The following is a 19,802-nucleotide window of genomic DNA, read 5'->3' as shown; positions in this document are numbered from 1 at the left end:
CCCAAACCTTAAGACATAGATACCATGGTACCATGCTACATTATCAAATCTTTACTTTTGTCAGTTTCCTAATTTAGAGCTTGTCTTATGCACCCCTCCTAGAATTTGAGAGGCACGGGCCAACGTACATATAACAAAGCAGAAAGGAATAGTCTTTAAAAAAAGTACGTGAATTCTTCACGTGACGTCCACCAACCAATCAGAAAAAAATCGTGCACACTACCTATACGAAAGTTTCAAAGGGTATATCTAAGTGATTGTCTAGGGTCATAAAACATCCGTATTCTTCTTTTTTTCCCGTTTCTGGAATTAACTTCCATTTTCATACTAAGTTTACATAAGAAAGAACATGATACTAATAAGGGACTTATGCGAACCCTGGCAGCTAGATATATATAAAAATTGGTTCCCTGACTAACTGTGGATCGGTAATCACCGTAGTGATAGTCACTCGGTGCGCAAATGCCATGTTTACTTGCTACGTATAACACACACCAAGCAGTTACCGGGTAAGGGTGTGCCGAATTATACCCCAAAAACGCAGGTAAAACACAGAAAATGAAAAATGTATGCAGGTAACCTGACACCTACGAAAGGGCGACACATGACCAAGAACACGGCAGTAGTGTCACATAAGCAGTGTTGCCATCCCAACATAAACATATAATTTTTCAAATAGAATGCATATCATTTTATGTCATTAAACAATTGTCATAATAGGTTAAAGAAAATAAGCGAAAGGTGGTTAATCAGAACGTTATAACCTGTAAACCTTTGTCATTAAAGAGACACTTTGTTGTTAGAACTTTTGTAAACACAAAAGACTTAATTTTATAATAAAATTGGTGATGGGATAAAATCCCGGTCCATTATTGATTCTACCTATAAGTCATTACAATATAATTTCACACTAGTCTGAAGTTCCCTAATTTATTGTAATGCAAGTATAAAATTGGATTTGGATTTGTAACATCGCATACTTGGAAGTATTACGATTTCTCGCAAACATTTTAATCGTATTGATATTTAAAATATTACAACATTTCTACGAATATATCTAACAGTTTAAAAGTTGCAAGAAAGTATACATATTCTGGCACTAATAAGAACATATTTTAAGCGATGACTAGCAACAATGCGTAGGACTTTTTAAAAGTAGAAACTTACTTTCCGTTATCACATATTACGGGAGATCTCGCCACTAATTGTGACAAAGCAGTATATGAGAGAACTCTCGATGTTTGAATAAAAGTTGCAAATTTTCTCGGGAATGCAGCCACAACTTCACCCTGGAATATAATAAAATATAACATAGTAATATTAATATAACATAATAATAGGTATGTTATTAAAATGTTAGTTTAAATAGGTATTTTAGGTTAAATACAGGCCGCCTAACCTGTTTCTCACTGTACTATGTGAAGAAAAATGTTAATGAATATTTTTTGCGGATAGTATTGTCTGCTCCTTGCTGCTATTGATGGTATGAAAATAAAATACCTCGCCTTACCATATATCGCTTTGCCTGTATATTTATGTTTCCTGATCAGTTAAAACAGTATTTCTGGACACTAAAGCAAATAATGTACTTTTATTTTTATGCATTGTACGGAAAACAAATATTGAACACAGCAAAAACGAAACAAGGAAAACGAGTCGATGTAAAGTGCTTTGACTCTCTCCAACATTCAATGTATCGTTCCCACTGTGAACACTGTCTCGTGTTGTATTAGATAACAACGTGGACTGAAGATCGTGGGGTCCTTACATCTATTCACGTTGAGGCCATTTTATTTTTTCTTAAAATATACGTACTTTTTTAAATCTCCAGTCAGATGAGAAAAGCAAATTGAGTAGAAACACAACATTTCACTTTGGCAGGTTCATTAACGAGAAGAAATATTTTAAATTTTTTTCAGTAGATACTGTGTACAATGAGCTAGTGAATAACACATATTTGTCTTTTTGTGGCCAATGTCCACTGTGTTGTCTTTGGCAACGTCCTATACAACTGATCTTAGCCACAAGTTCAGTTTGCGACTAAAACTGTCTTTTTGTTCTCAGAACGACAAAAGGAGGAAAGAAAATGTCACATAGCCAAAGACATATATATATATGTCAGTCATATATGTCCGCATAAACGGAATAACATTGTAACGTTTGTGGGTTTACAAATACATAACGATAATCTTTTTTATGAGAACAAGAAATGGATTATCAACTCATAGCTGGTAGCAGCAATGTATTTTGTTTCGCCCGTCTGCTAGGCAGGTAGACTAGGTGAGTTTTGAATAAAATAGTTCTTGCGACTACGTGATAAGGGTTAAAAGTTCAATCATTATTTCTCATTATGTTGTTTCTTGAATACCTTATGAATTGTGTCTGAAGCGTAAAGTTAATAATAATTTGTTGACGAAACGACGAGTAAAATTCTAAGACCAAGTCAGTCGTACAAATTCTCATATAGCATTGAGAAGGATCAAACCAACATAACGAGGGCAGTCGTATCGGGTGTCTCTCGTAGCAAATCCATCAGTTTTCCTCTTCTAACTACTGTCTCTGGTGGAGATTGGACAGCAAGGTAGTCTGAAAACCTTGCGGTCCTTTCATCAATCTCTACTGATGCCATATCATTTTTATCTCTTAATAACAAGTAGTCAACGTATGGACTGACATGAAATTTGGAGCTGTGCCTGAACCAAAGTTAAGGCTCATTATGAGACCTGTTTAAAGAAACAACAAACCAGTGGAAGGATGTGTTACCTCTGTTTAGAAATGTGAGTATCAACTGAAGAATAAACCAGAATAGTCGTGTTCTGTTGGGAAACAAGAGGATTGCGCTTACTCTAAATAAAGAGATGAACAAAACATAACGAGAATATGTTAAAGAAAGAAGAGCAATCTCTTTGAATTTGTATGAACATGAGAGATGATTCTTCTCTTGCGTTTAGAAACATCACACAAACTAATGACGCACTGTTTTGCCATTTCCAACTTTTTATAAAACTTTCATAGCGCCCAAGATCAAATTTTGCTCTCCCATATGGGCCATGACAGCACCTACACATCTTTCGAGACTTGGTTCTATTCTTAATTTATTTATCGCTATAGTCCGTTTCCGTGTTCCTGCACTTCGAATATTATCTAAGAAAGAACTCTTGCGACATCTGAATATCCAGAGTCCAGAAGTACATAGAATTATCTCTGACCTGAAATATCTTCATAAAATAATGAATGGAGACTTAAGATCGGAAATATTACTTCAGGAACTATCCTTACGTGTCCCTTCCCGTATCACCCGAAATATCCACCTGTTCCATCTTGCCCGCCCTAGGTTGGCAAATATAGAGAGGTTTCTTTTTTACAGAAAATCAAACTGTTATAATCAAGTAACAACTGATGTGGACATATTTTCGAAATACCCGGTGTTTGATAGAGTAATTAAACGACTTTTGGAGGAATAATATTATTTTAACTCTTTTCTGATACTGTTCTATGTTATGGTTGTTATCGTTGTCTTGTTTTCTCTTTCATTAGTTAGCAATTACCTGTGTAAAACGGCAAATTTATGTTGTATCTGGGAATTTGTTCAATAAATAAATAAATAACAGAATAATTAAAACATTTCTTATTAATCCAATGTTCTCGCGGTTGCTGCCAGAGTGAATTTTGCTCTGCTGAGCTTCCGTTACCATACAGCGGTAACATTTTCAGACTTATGGTAAAGAAAGCTCAGAACAACAACATTCACTCTGGCAGCAATCCGAGAACTTGGGTTAATAGTAGACGCCAGCAAATCTTCAAGATCAGAGTAAAACTTTTCTCTCTGAAACATCGACATCAAAATATCATAAAAACAAATGAATTAGGAATACGTATTTTTTTCGATATATATATATATATATATATATATATATATATATATATATATATATATATATATATATATATATAGAGAGAGAGAGAGAGAGAGAGAGAGAGAGAGAGAGAGAGAGGGGAGAGAGAGAGAAAACGAAATATATATAATCTAACTCTTAGCTTAACTCTAAGGTATTTATAGTAATAAGTATAACAAGTAACTGCATTTGCCTTACAGCTTGGAAGGAAATAAGACTTTTGAATAAAGAAAGAAAATTTAACGAAATAAAATTTTCACTTACGACTACAATATCAAAGAAATGAAATGTCACTTTATTTTAAGTTCTAGGGTGCTAGGGTGATAGAGATGATGAAGGATTATTAAAGTAAGTTATGAAAGAATTCGTGGAATATACAATATAGGATGAAACAGGAGAACCCCAAGAAAACCCACGAGCACTATGTTGTCCACCAGAAACTCACATGATGGGACCCATGCAGCCAGAGGTGACTTAGTCACCGTGGCCCCTACGATTATCCCAAAAAGGAAACGCTTGATAGAAGAAGATGGCAACACTGGTATGGATGTGCAAAGACACATTATAACGTGCTCCTAATATTTAGTTTAAATTTAAGTGATACTGTTTACGTGAGTGAAGTGATACAAGAATGACGAATTCGGTAAGTACTCTTACATTTATTTAACTAGATACATTTTGTTAAGTAATATCGCTGACTTTACTATTTGTTGCAAAAATCATAAATTGACTGACACGTAAACATCAAATACCTGAATAGGAGTACGATCATAAGATATAAACAAACATCATGAGCTCCTGCATTGAGTGTTCCAAACCTGTTCTGAGACAAGACATTACCTCCAAAATTCAGTGCATTGAGTGTCTAAACTGGACCCACCTAAAATGTTCGCAGTTAAAAGAAAGTGACGTGGAATATATGAAACAATCAAATTTGCCGTGGAAGTGTAAAGGTTGCATAAAAGCTAGGCGTAATACCAATTCAGAACAGAATGAAGTGCTTCCATCTATCGAAAACATTTATAAACTATTAAAAGAACTAAAGGATGATATCTCCGTGATTAAAAAAAAAACACCGACCTTGAGCGTGAACTTGGAAAGTCTCTTGACCTGGCGCATCAGAAACTGGATGAAAATGCAGACATCATCAAAAAACAATCAGAAAGCATTTCTGCGTGCCTTGCTACTATTGAACGGCTGAAGGAAGAAAACATCGCTCTCAAAAAGCAGCTACTAGACACTGAGATGAGACTAGATGAACTCGACCAGTATGGAAGACGAAACACGTTAGAAATACAGGGTGTACCAGAAAAAACGAACGAAGATACATATGAAGTTGTACAACAGTTGGGCCGTGCTTTAGACATAAACATTGAAAGAGACATGATAGATGTATGTCATAGAGTAAAGAAAGCTCCTCATCAAACATCAGGAACAATAATGGTTAAGTTTGTTCGGAGAGAGGTTAAAGAAAATTTCCTCCAGAAACGTAACGTAAAGAGGAATCTCAATTGTACCCACTTAGGATATAACCATAATGAACCCAACTATGTCAATCAAAGTCTAACTCTAAACCACAGAAAGGTATTTGGAAAAGCCAGGAAAATTAAAAGCGAAAAGAATTATGCCTCCCTGTGGGTAGATAGTACAGGTAGCATAAAGTTGCGTAAAAGAGAGGGAGATAAAGATGTTTTTTATATTACGTAGCATAGAAGATGTTGATAAATTGACGTAATTTTAAGCAAAAACAGGTAGTAAGAATTGTAGAAAGGGTTAAATAAATGCTTGAAACAAGTTCTATAATTGAAGATATAAATACTCAACAAAATATCGAAACTAATGTATGCGAAACTGTTACTTTATTTAATAATGTGTTTAAAGATAAAATTGGTATCAACATCTTGAATCTTAATATTAGAAGTGTTCGTAAAAATTGGGATGAGCTTTTAATTTTATTACAAAATTTAGAATTTAATTTACATGTATTAGTTCTCTCCGAAACATGGCATAATCAATATGAAATAAATTTTAAAAATTATCATTGTTTCTTCACAAAACGATCTCTAAATAAAGCAGATGGTGTAATGGTATTCATAAAAAAATAATATTAGTATTGAGAATATTACAGAAATAGAATTAAATTATGCTTCTGGTCTAAGTTTAAATATTTCATATGGCAAAGAAAACTATAATTTAGTGTGTATTTATAGAACGCCAAGTGGTAATGAAGGAGAATTCTTACGCTCCTTCGAAAATCAACTTAAAAATGTCAAAACAAATGGGTTGGTTATTGGAGACATAAATTTTGACATATTAAGTAATAGGTACGAAGAAAATGTAGACAACTACTTAAACATACTTTATAAAAACGGGAATATTTCATGTATAAATAATTATACAAGAGTAACAGAAACAACTAAAACATGTATAGATCATATCTTTTTAAGGCAAAAATATATTCAAAATGTCACTGCAGCAATATTGCATACGGCAATTACAGATCATTATATTACTAGTGTTCACTTAAATATGGAAATTGCCGATAAATCAATAACAAACAAACCTAGAACTATTATAGATTACCAAAGACTAAAAAATGAAATACAGAAGTGTAGCTGGTTGAATGTGTATCAAAGTTTGGATGTAAATTTAGCTACTTCAGCTTTCATTTCGACATTACAAAAATTTTTAAAACTTAACAAATAGTAATTGAAAAAACTATCCCAAAATATCGTAAGTTAATGCCATGGATAACTGATGAATTGATATTACATATGCGAGAAAGAGACAAATTAAGCAAACTTGTAATAAAAAATAAAGATAATCTAGAAATAAAAGAACACTATAAAAAATATAGAAATAAGGTAACTCAACTGATAAAAATGGTAAAAAATGAGTACTATAAAAAGCACATTGTTAATTGTGAAAACAATACAGGTAAATTATGGAATGTAATATCAAACATTATTGACTAAAAAGAAAACAAAAGCATGGACATTAAGGTAATACAAACGGCTACGGGGAACATTAACTTTCAGCAATATCCTAAACTAGTAGTTGACACATTCAACAAATATTTCTGCAATATAGGTGAAAGGTTAGTAAAAAAGGTAAATTTAACCAAAATAAATGAAAATCTAGGAAACAAAGCTAAAAACAGTATGTTTTTTACACCTATTACTGAACAAGAAATCTCATTTTATATAAACCAACTAAAAGCAAAATCGGCTCCAGGACTAGATAACTGCTAAAATATTGAAAAATGTGAAAGAAGAAATAACTAAACCACTGTTGCATATATGTAATATGAGTTTATAAACAGGTATTTTCCCTAATCAATTTAAACTATCACTCGTGAAACCAGTATATAAAAAAGGGTCAAGAAAGGATCTCAATAACTATAGACCAATATCGCTACTTAGTAATTGTGCTAAAATATTAGAAAATGTATTAAAAAGAGATTAGTTTCCTTTCTTGAAACTAATAACATACTTGCATTAAATCAGTTTGGTTTCAGAAAAGAGAGAAGTACATCTGATGCAATTTATAAACTAACGGAAATAATAACAAATTACATGGATCATAATGAAAAAGTAATAACAATATTTTTGGATTTAACCAAAGCATTCGATACAATATCTCATAATATATTGTTAACTAAGCTATAACATTATGGAGTAAGAGGTGTAGTACTCTCGTGGTTTACTAGTTATTTAAGTAATAGATTGCAAGCTGGTAAAATTGGAAATATTATGAGTGAATTAACACAGGTTAGCTATGGAGTGCCACAAGGATCAATATTAGGTCCAATTTTATTTATAATTTATATAAATGATTTCTACAATATAGGCATTGATGGCTATATTCAATCTTTTGCAGACGACACCACTATAACAATAACAGGGAAAAAGTGGGAAGAAACTTATAAAAAAACGGAAATAACAGTAAAGAAAGTAAAACAATGGCTTGAACAAAATTCCTTGGTATTAAACTTAACGAAAGCCAATTATATTGCTTTCTCACCAACAATAACCGGACAGCCACAAAATTTTGTCTTAAAATATCATAACTGTATTAATACTTTAGACTGTAACTGTAATACAATAAATAAAGTAACTGAACAAAATTATTTAGGAGTGAAAATTGATAAACATTTAAAGTGGACATCGCATATTCAACATGTAGCCAAGACATTAAGAAAATTGCTGTATAAATTTGTACAATTAAGAGGGTGTTTAGAATTAAAAGTTCCACGTATGGTATATTATGCACTGACACAAAATATATTACAGTATGGTATCTTAAGTTGGGGATCTGCCTATGAGACGCATATAAGACCTTTAAAAGTTTAACAAAATAATATTATAAAAATATGTTTAAATAAAAACAAAGAAGACAGTCTAGAAAACCTGTATAGAGAATTTTCAGTCTTAACTGTTGAAAAATTATATATAAAAGCAGTCCTACTCTATGTAAAAAAAACATGAAAATGAATGGAATAAAATTTCTCATGGGTATGGAACAAGAATAGTAACTCAAAAAGATCTTGAAACAATAAAAGTAAATAAGGGTATATCACAAAATCAAACATATTATTTGGCTCCGAAACTTTATAATAATACACCAAAAGAAATTAGGGAAGAAGGAAAAATGCATAGATTAAAAATACTAATAACTAATTGGTTAAAGGAAATAAAGAATGATGACTTATGAGCGTTAACGTATTAAATTAATGCATTAAATTAGTAAATAATCGACTAAAGTCACTTGAAATATGCTTATCTACAACTACTGGGGGGTTTATTTTTTATTTTTTTATTTATTTTTTAAAACGAAAAATAGAGAAGGGGAAGGGAAAAGAAAAAATGGAGGAGAGATGGAAGAAAAAGAGAAAAAAGAGGAAAAAATGATTAAATTTCACTTATATATACTTTATGAAGATGGTTTCTCACTCACAAGCGAAAGCTTCTGTGAAGAGCCATCTATCATAATCATATTATGTCATTAGGTTGTATTATGTATGTGTCTTCTTGTTGAAAGATAATGTAAAATTAATAATAAATTAAATGATAGTTAATTAAAATTGTATTAAAAAAAGTAACAGGTATAAAAATGATTTATAATATAATAGTGATTAATATTAAAGAAACCCTGCCAAGGACTGGAACCTCACGGAGGTCCGGAGGTTACCAGTCGTAGTGCTAATAAATGTAAAAGAAAAAAATAAAATAATTTTATAGTTGTGGTGTGTGTATTAGAAGTGGTGTCACCAATATATATATATATATATATATGTATGTGTCTGTCTGTCTTTATGTATTTCATAGTATGTGTTTTAATGTCTTTTTTTTACCTCGTGGAATACCGGAGGCCATCCGGCCATATAGGCTGGTATGTAAACTAAGTTTTTTGTATAGGCCTGATAATAAGTCTATGGAGTACCGGAGAATTTCCGGCCTAAAAATAGATATATTATTTGTGTGTGCAGTGTGTGTGTCCACTATGTCTGTATTGTTACTTGTATAAATAAATAAATAAATAAGACATATAATATTAGGTATGGAGACATTAAATCTACTGTAATCACCATTTTCGGCAAAAACACCAGACATATTTCCACTTATTAGCTGCCAGCCAAATGCAGCATTCGGAACACACAGCCAAATGCACTCACAAATGATCTCAGAGCTCCATGACATGAGCCTAAAAAGTTTCAAGTCCCGGTCCTGTTGATGTATTTCTCACTCTTGAACCACAAAAATTCAAAGATGTTCTATGGGGTTAAGAATAGGATAATTAGTATGCCAATCCTGGCAGATCAATTCACGGTGATCGTCGAACCATTCCGTCGTCTGTGTTATTGATGTGCTTAAAAACGAATTCATCTTCTTCCAAAAAAATGTCTTTGAAGAGATTTCAGTACAGTTTTCTCTAGTAATTGAACACAGGTTGAACTGGTTATCCTTCCGGGAACCACAACTAGCTCGCCCGGACCAGCAGCTGTCATGTAACACGAAAATTGATCTGAGACGCGGTCAGAGTACTAAGTTCGAAATATGTGCTCCAGCTTATGTCGCGTTTCACTTGGTCCGTATAATATTACTGTTCTGTGTTGATCGGAGCAGAAATCTTCTCTTCGGACCAGACGACGAGGTCTAATATGCTTGGGAAGTTCTCACATACAAATCAGCCCATTCAAGACATCTTGTCTTGCGCTATTCTGTGAAAATAGTTTCCTTTGCGGGATGTGTATGGTTGATTCCAGCATACTTGATACGTTATCTAATTATTTAGTGTGAATATCCATAGTCTACTACTTTATCCTTCAAAATGGGTCAATGACGCAAGAGCTGACTTCCCACCTCGATAATAAAATGTACATCGTCTTGCACAGACGTTGCTCGCGGCCAGTCACTTCGACGTCTTCACTTTATACAATCTTTTTGCCGTCCAGAACGATTCAGTAATTACGATTTTTTTAAAGGATCGCAGCTAAGATCTTGAACAACTTGAGACAATATATAACAATTTGCTGCACGATAGGTAATTTCACTCCCCTGAGCTGCGTCCAATTCAACAAACCCCGATTTCATGGTATGTTCCTGAATGCCTTGCCATGAGTATGTCACGCAACATTTATGCACAATGATCCTGACGGGGGGACTGTTCGCAAAGGCCTATATGTTTTATTATACGAAAGAAATAAGTAAATAAATAATAAATAGCACGAAATAAATACATTTTATTTTGTTGTCTTTATCGCGTATGCATTGCATGTTACAGTTTATCTTCATCACTAGATAAAATATTTGATATCTTAGCAAAATCAAATTTGGCTGACCTTTTTTAACTTAACGTCTGATTCATTGTTTGTTTCCAGTCACAGAGATAAGAAACATACATGTCTCACTGGCTTACGTTTCATTCCACCTAAACGCCTCAGGTACTGTGCTCCGCAATAAAAAGTTTGCATATACTGCAACTTGCACATTTTCATTAATAACTCAGTATTCTTAATATATTATCCATTCTTTGTGCTTTCGTTAACACAACCCTGCAGTAATGAATAATTATTCATGATTTTGGATAAAAATAAAGCAAAATAAAAAAATATAAGCAAAAAATTATAAGCTTTATTCTTATGCAACCTTAGTCTGTCAAATAATTACACGAAGAATATCCCGGGGGAAATTACAGGGAAAATGGGTCGACATAGTGCACAGATATTAAGAACTCTCACTAACATGTCAAGTTATTGAACATAAACAGGAACTGAACAGTCACTACGTATTTTTGTATTGAATTCTGCAATTCACACTTCATGCACAGTTTCAATATGTAAAATGAATCAATATCTCCAGTTGAAATAACTGAAATAGGGAGAAAATGACTATTTAAACCTTCAAGTGTGAACCTCCGCTTGGAGCTACATACTAGGAATATTACAGCGTATTTTTTCATAAGTTATCTCGGTGGTCAAGGGTGTTTAGTAGTGCTCTTGAAATTCTGGCATCGAAGGGCGGCACTTGGAATCTGAATCTAGGAAGGTTGTTTTACTTTTTTTCAATATACGTAAACATTTCTTTAAATATAAAGTTGTTTTGAAGTGCTTGAAAAAACAAAATCAGATGAACTATCACGTTTCAAGGCTCAGTCACATTTATTTACCCTTTCATTTTTTATATACGAAGACGCTAATTTGAGGAAGATTAATTGTTATAATGGAAACATATTTCTGATTTCAATACCAACCGTAAACCACAAGTCCAAAATGAAAATTATTCATGATCATGATACCTATTGCAATATGCAGGTATATATATATATATATATATATATATATATATATATATATATATATATATATATAGAGAGAGAGAGAGAGAGAGAGAGAGAGAGAGAGAGTATGTGAGAGAGACTAAAAACGACATCTGCTTGTGTTTTTAATTACAACGTAAAAAGTTATTGTAATTCATAATCTGTATCGTAATAAAGAGATTGAAATCTTGATGCGACTTTGTGATCATAAATCTTCTTTTCTTAAAACTTTTGTAAATAATGGCGCAAATAGTTCGATGCTTTGTAATATGTGTCAGAGAAATAAATATGTTTTTAGCAGGATAGTGTGGTATACCCCTTGATTCTATTGATTGTATAAAAACAATGTTGAGTTGATTTTCAGTTTAACGTCCTTGTGACAGCGAGTCTATATCAGACGTTTACCTACTGATTCCGAATGACATGAGCTCACGTCGGGAATCGAACCGGGTCTCTTACTTCAAAGGTGTGTACGCTAACCGCTTAGCCACAAAGGAACTCGGTATGCAGATAGAATACCACACATTATCCCATATTACTTCACCGATTGATTTCTGTCTTATGATCAGTTAAAATAGTAATTCTGGACACTGCAGCGAAAAACGTAATTACCATTTCATGCACTGTAGGAAAAATACAAAGAATAAACACAATAAAAACGAAACAAGGAAAAGGATTAAATGTAAAGTGCTTTGACTCACTCCAATAAATCACTCAATATATTACAAGTTCACATCTCTAGCATTTCTACTAGAATTATTAAAACGCGCCTGGCTTTTTACTTGCGTATGTGGTCTAGTAGGTAGCACGTGCGTCTGTGGTGGATGGGATCCCGGGTTCGATTCCCGGTGTGAGAACCTTATGAATTTAATTTTCTCAGTGTGTCTGCATTCATGTCCATTTCTCGTTCAAAGTTACTGGGAATAACTGTAAAACGTGTATAACCAAGCAGGAAATATAAACAAGTTACTGATAAGGGGAGAGCAGACTTTGGTAAGAGAACTCTGGGACTAAATTTGGCAGAGTAAAGAACACATGTAAAGTGTTAATATTATATGCAGAAGATCCCGCGTTCGATTTCCGCTCTAGTCATTTTTGTTTTAACTAATGCATAGCCATTTGTAACTATACGTAAAATATTAATTCACCATATGTTTACAATGCATACGGCAATGGAAATGTTCAAATCACTTCTATCCGTAAATATATTGCTATCAGTAGATATATTACGGTTATCACAGTCATTGTGCAAAAAAAAATTCTTGTCGCTCCGTGTCCATATCTGTGCAAAGTGCAAATTACAAGGGATATGACGGGGGAATCCTCTTTGGTAATACTGGAAGTATTCTACAACTAGGATCATCATTTCATACTTCGCTTAAGGGATGCAAGAGAAATACTGACATAATATATTTACGTTTTGTGCAAGTACGTTAGTAGACAATCCATTAAAGTATATGTATTTCTCAAACTCTTCGGGAGTAATTGTTCCTTCTTGCGCCCCTAAATGATGACCCTGGGTACAGTTGTCATAGTTTCCCCTGATATTGTCGTCTGAAATGACGCCCCTGGTTATAACATACATCCAGCATTATCAGAAAAAGATTTCCCCTCATCTCCCTTGTAATTCGCACACTGTCCATAGATATAGACTCGAAGCGTCAAGAACCTTTTCTTACGCAACGACTGTGCTAACCACAATATAACTCGTGATATCAACATTGTAAAACTTTGTCCCATATAGGTATAGGTAGTGCGTGAATGAAAATAGTGTCCGGAATCGTCTCGCACTACCGGTTTTTATTATAAAACTTTTGACTATAAAATTATTTTTACAAAATACTGTACAAATAGTTTCTCTAGTATGCAAGGTAAGTTATAGGTAGTCCTTGACCGTAAGGTCGCAGACAGCATCTCTATAGAGCCTCGTAGCAGACTAAGCAGAGGTGAGATAGAGATCCAATGCTCCTTAGCAAGCAGAGTAGGATTAACTTGTCAACAGAGCCCCGTAGAAGTCTAAGCGGCTGTACTTAGGATTCCCAGACAGAGTCCCATAGCAGGCTAAGCCAGGAGATATGATAGGCGTACTCCCGTAGCAGATTAGAAGCCTGGGGTTAGGTTACACCTAATGTCCCATGGCAAACAGTAGGAGGGTCACCAAAAAACTGCTACAGAATTGCCGTTGTCCAGCTAATTTATAGGGTGGCGGTGGCGCTGCTGCTCCGTGCTCATCTTCTGCTTCGTGTTAAGGGCCAGATGTCCGTCGTCTGCAGGTAATTGTAGATCCATCTGGTGTGAAATCCTGTTGCCAAACCACGTGGTGGTGTTTGTAAACACTGGCGTGTAGAATTTTTTATTCACTACACCACGTGTGATATTATACCCCCTATCTTGTTTAAAAACAAGCCGTGTGTTATTTTTTTCTTCATGTAGGAGTTGGCAACACTCAGGTATAACACACAAAATATCACTAAAACATTTATAACACTGACAACACTGAAAAGTTTCACTTTTCGGAGCACTATTAAGGTAGTTTAAGGAAGCACTAAGAGTTATTTCCTAATCTCATTCAGGATCGGTGCATTTTATATGTCACTTCATTTTCCTCGAGGTAGGGCTGTTTTTAGCTTTGGCATTAATATACATATATTAGCTCATTTATGTTGAGAGATTTTGGAGTCTGTGGAAATGGTAGCTCTTTAGTTGTATGAATGGAATAAAATGTACCTATCGGAATTGGAGGAGATATATCCAAACCAGGTCTTTCGGTTATTCTTGTTACACCATCAAAAAAATTGCGACAGCTAACGCCCTGCAGATAGGAGACTCAATATTCATCTTATTATCCCATAACAGTGCCAGGTAAAGAGAACCTCTCTCTCTCGTCCTTTCTTCTCTCTCATACTTCAATAGCTAACAACATGAGCGCAATCCTAATTTCAAACTACACATGTATTAGTTTCTATAAAATGAAATAACAAGACAAAGACGAAACAAGATTCTTAAGTTGATGTAGGGAGAAACTGAAACACACACAATGAAAAATTAAAACCAATGGATTCCTATTACACAAAGATCCAGAAATGAGGCAGAGAAAGAGATTGAGAAAAGAGGAGAGAAGAAGCAAACGAAAAGGGAGTACAGATAAAAATGTGGAATTCAAACGTAATAAGGAAAGCATCCAACATTATAAACTTCCGTTTCCAGAAATCCAACAGTAATATAGAAATAACGTTTGTCTTTACATATTTTTTTCAGAACTATTCGAATATATAGAGGATACTTTAAACATGCATTAAGTCACTTTCATGGAGGATGGGAGACTCAATTTCCAGTAGAATTGTAGATCTCCGAGACACATCTAAGATAATGTCAAAAGTTTAACACATATGCTTTGCTTCCGAGTGGTTCGATTCCAAATTCGGTAGTGTTTGTTGGACGAACTGATCCAAAATACATTCTAATAAACCCAGTAGGTAGTGTTGGTCATATCCTCCATTTCAGACTACTAATGCAAATTGAACAAGAAACAAAAAGAAAGACAGAAAGAAAGAAAGAGAAAATTGAATGAGTGCTATTTTATTGCTAAATTTCTATCAGGAATACCATATTAAAAGTCCATACTGTATCATAATGAAAAGATACAATTGTTCGAAAGGAAAGTTTATATTCCTCACATATGTAGCATGCTTCAAATTTAAACGTAAATAAAACACATTGAATTACAGGATGAAAAGAAAATTTGTGTCGAATTAATATAAATAAAATTTTATGAACAGGCTAGAGCTCGAACACATCATTGTCTCAGTCGGATGATGTTTGTTAGGTAATCCCCAGACGCACACGCACATGAAGTGCGTGTGTGAGAGAGAGAGGAGGGGAGAAGTGAAAGATGCAAAGACAGGATAGGGAAAAGTCAAGAAAGACAGAGAGAATATAAATATGAAACATACTTATCATTGCTGTGTATGATATAGAACGCACACATTGTTTACTCGAATTATGGCTAGTGATGCTTTTTAGGTTATCCAACAGAAGATGATTCTCTGTTTGTAGCCATTATTTTATGGGAAAAAATCAGACTACGTGATGGGAAACCAAACTAAGGTTTTCCATTTGGAAGTCTAGAACTTTAACACTACGCCACCGATTCCTTTACCCAAACTTCGTTTAACAAATGGTGTAGTGTGTTTTTTTTTTAAGAACGATAACACGAAAAGTTTATGCTGCAAATCAATGATGTGTTTTTAATGTCCTAGTACTTCCCTTGCCCTTTCCCAACCAACATTCGTAAATCGTCTCTATCATGATACAGGTGCTTCCTTCCACATTCTTACGTATTGCTTGTGCAGTATAAGAAGTCGATTCTTCACAATCACTTTGTAAAAAATGATCTGTGGCGTGAACATGATTTGTACCTATGTTAGATAGCTGTATTATACATAATGCCGACATGTTACCTCTACACTTTCAGGACACCTTAAGTTCAAGCGAAATATTACTTAGTTTATCCCTGATCTTTGGAACGAACCGGCTTCTTCCTCTAAGGTTATTTGCACCAAAGTGCACAACGAAATTCATATTCTGCAGTGCCATTGTTCAGGGAGCCAGAAAAATATGAATTCCACACTGATATTGGCTATTACGATCATTTTTATATCTCTCCCCTCCTCGACGTTGCTTAACAGTATTCGGATTTAAACAGCACCAGATGTGTCACTGTTAACCTCAGCAACTCCAAAAAATTATAGATTCGCCACTAATATCGTTCGTTTTTCGATCTTTTTTTAAATGTTTCTCCCCTTTCCCTTCCGCAAGTTACAGCCTCAAATCGATATGACACAAACCATCTCAAGTTCGAACTTAATCTAGATTGAAAATTTGATCGAGGTTGGTTTGGTGGTTGAAGAGTCAAAAAGTTTTATTAATTTCTATATATCTCCCTCTCCCATTCTCCTCCCCAATTTCTTCCGTGAGAGTGAAATTATAAAAATCATCTCAGGCGCGAACATCATATATGTTAAAAATTTGATCGAGATTGACCGTTCGGTTCAAGAGTTATGAAGTTTTATTTATTATTTTTAACTCCTCCCTACCCTCAGAACTAAGTTATATCGTCAAAGTAAAATACCATCTTGGGCCCGAACTTCGTCTATATTGAAAATTTGATCGAGATCGGTAGGGCGGTTCAAGAGTGATGGTCACAAAGACAGTCACTTTCATTTTCATTTTTTACGTATATATCTTCCTCTCCCCGGCCCCTACGTTAGAAAGCCAAACTGAAATGATAAAAGTCGACCCAGATCCGAACCTAATCTATGTTGAAATTTTATCGATATCGGTCTCGTGGTTGAAGAGTTATTATTACGTTTTATTCATTTTCATATATTTCCCTTCTTCCTTTCCCTAAGCTCTACCGTTAAAATGAAATGATAAAAAAGTTTCCCACGCCCGAATCATATCAATGTTGAAAATTTGATTGAGATCGGTTGGTTGGTTCAAGAGATTAGGAGCCACAAACATGGTTACTTTGAAATTAACAATATAGGTTATTATTATTATAATAATAATAATAATAATTATTATTATTATTATGACTGATGTATTTGGATGAAATAAATGAAGAACATTGAAAATATTACAGGGGATGATATTTTATTTTGAATTGCAGTGAAACGAGATAATAAAATAAATAGAGAAATACTGTTGCTTATTCCAGCGATTTTTACAGAAGCTGCTTCGGTGACATTTTATCAAAAGCCTGAATTTCTGGCTGTACTTTCCTTTAAAATAAAGATCTCTATGGCTTTTGAATTCACCTCTCACCATCTTCTGACATCTTACTCTCCTTTCTAGTGAAAACATTTTGTGTTTAAAAGAATTAATGTTCTTGGTACTTAGGGCGATCTTCATCCTCGATTGACCCCTACAACTATTTAATATAAAAAAGTTCTTCCATAATAGAATCAGAGGGGAATGATTTAAAAACATAAGTTGCGTTTTCCCGCTGAATTGCTAAACTAAGTCTCTGTATTAAAAATTGTTTGCTCCGCGGATCTGTTTTCGCAACCAGCTGTGAATCAATTTGTTTCACTAGATTATTTGCCTCTTTGCTGAAAACACCCATTGTTTCTACAGCAAAGGCAATGAAAATATATTCCTCTTTTCAGTATGTATATTTTAAATGGTTTCGTTTGCACGCTATCTCTGCTGCACTTCCAGCTTTCTTAGATGTTGATACGATATATAGAAGCTGCAAAAGTGTCAACACAAATGACATCCCATATTAGATATTGTCCATTTTCCCAGGGGATAAACGTGGTGCCATCTGTTCTTTTCCCATCATCCCTTGATAAACCAGATGGTTCTAAAATTGAGGGCACTTCTATACTGGCCGATGCACGCTTTAGGATATCATTTAATTCAATGTGTCGGGACACTCTGGCTGCGCTTTTGGAATAGCTCAATGTATGCAAACACTTTTCATTGACCTACTGTCGACAAATGCATGTAAATTTTTTATATATATTCATGCGAAGGCGTAGAGCAATACAAAGACGAAAAGAATTCTTATCCATGAGCGTTCCAATATTCTTCGATGGAATTGATTGCAACCATGCACCAGATTCTTTTTCTTGTAATGCCTTACTGCGAGTTATATCAAATACATTTTCCAAGACTAACTCTTGTTCAATAATTGATTTTAGGATTATTTTGTCCAAGCATTTCTGTATTACCAATGTGGATGGTATGTCATTTCCAATAAGAACTTCCATACGTCAATTGCCTCTGTCAAGTGATGAATGACCACATCACCAACAGGAATTCTAAGAATGTAGGAGATGAGTGGTCTCACCCCATAACAAGAGGAAACAAATGCTGGAAGACTGAAGTCTGAGACTCTGCGGATGTTCAAAACCTCCGACTTGAATTGGAAGACTAACTTTTGTCAATTGTATTAGATTCATGGATATATTTACAATATACTCTAATGCTTCTTTCAGGCAGGCATCCATTTGGAGAAGTAGAGATGGCATATAGCATATTGGCGTAGTTCGAAGAAAATATTGCAACTTTGGTATACCCATGTACTTTCTTAGAAGGAAATATGCCAAGTGAGATGGTAAAGTTTTTAAACGCTCAATAACATTTTTTAAACTGATTAAGTGCTCATTAAAAGCTATTTCGTATCCTGTTTCATGCAGTGGAGCACCTAGAAGAAATAACTGGTTCGCCTTAACTGTTCGAGTACCAAGGAGAAGCTGTTAAAATTGTGATAAAATAGTGGGATCCACTTGTCCAGATGTAAAAAACAGTTCACATTTAGAAGGGTTGACTCCTAAACCAATGCGTTCACACTCCGCAAATAAAATATTCACATCCTGAAAAAAGGATTGTAGGGACCGATCCAAAGTACCATCATCCAGATAAAATAAGTTTAGTTCAGATGATAATTTGCGAACTATAGGATGGATTGATAAGCTGAAAAGTATTGGGCCAGCGGGATCCCCTTGTTGACAACCGACCTGGGACAGCATTCTTTTCTCTCTCAAAAAAAAAAAAAAAAAAAAAAAACAGCATTGATGGACAAGCATAACTTTGCCAGAAAAAGGGGTAGGCGGCAGAGAGCTGTTGCTTTATTTCACTTAACATGGTATCACGTTCCATCGTATTAAAGACATTTTTATAGTCTATTTTGAGAATGACATGATGTGAATTTTCATGGTTCTTGATAAAAGTTCGAGTTAAACGGATAAATGCTTCACACCCTATTTTCGTTGCGAAACCTAATTGGTTGGGCTAGAAATAGGAACTCTTCCACACAATATACGATTAATTAACCTCGTTAGGTTATCCAGTAATATTTCAGCTGCTTAACCTGCTGCTGCTTAACCTTTGGATAACAGATAGTTTAGATGTTGTGGAGATAAGCAATCAATGCCTGGAGCTGAACCACTAGGAAAACTGTAGATACCTCTCGAAACCATCTCAGCATCCACCGTTAAAACAGGGTCACTTTCTAAAGGAGGATCTGGAAACGAGAGTTTCATAGATGGCATGGGATGCTTGTTGGTGAGAAGCTTATAG

At 34.4% G+C, this 19,802-nt stretch overlaps 1 protein-coding gene across 2 annotated transcripts in view; it reads right to left on the bottom strand.

The window, feature by feature from the left end:
- Nucleotides 1–19,802, bottom strand: part of Apoltp (Apolipoprotein lipid transfer particle) — a 6,186,292-nt gene that overhangs the window by 4,988,671 nt on the left and 1,177,819 nt on the right. For both annotated transcript variants that reach the window (XM_081762641.1, XM_081762640.1), the window contains exon 9: nt 1,168–1,289. In XM_081762641.1, the coding sequence (XP_081618767.1) occupies nt 1,168–1,289 (122 nt within the window). The remainder of the gene's footprint in view (nt 1–1,167; nt 1,290–19,802) is intronic.

The sequence above is a fragment of the Thermobia domestica genome, chromosome 6 (assembly GCF_964235325.1).
Source record: "Thermobia domestica chromosome 6, izTheDome1.hap1.1, whole genome shotgun sequence".
Classification (NCBI taxonomy): domain Eukaryota; kingdom Metazoa; phylum Arthropoda; class Insecta; order Zygentoma; family Lepismatidae; genus Thermobia; species Thermobia domestica.
The sequence above is the reverse complement of the archived record's forward strand: the minus strand, read 5'-3'. Positions and strand labels throughout refer to the sequence as shown.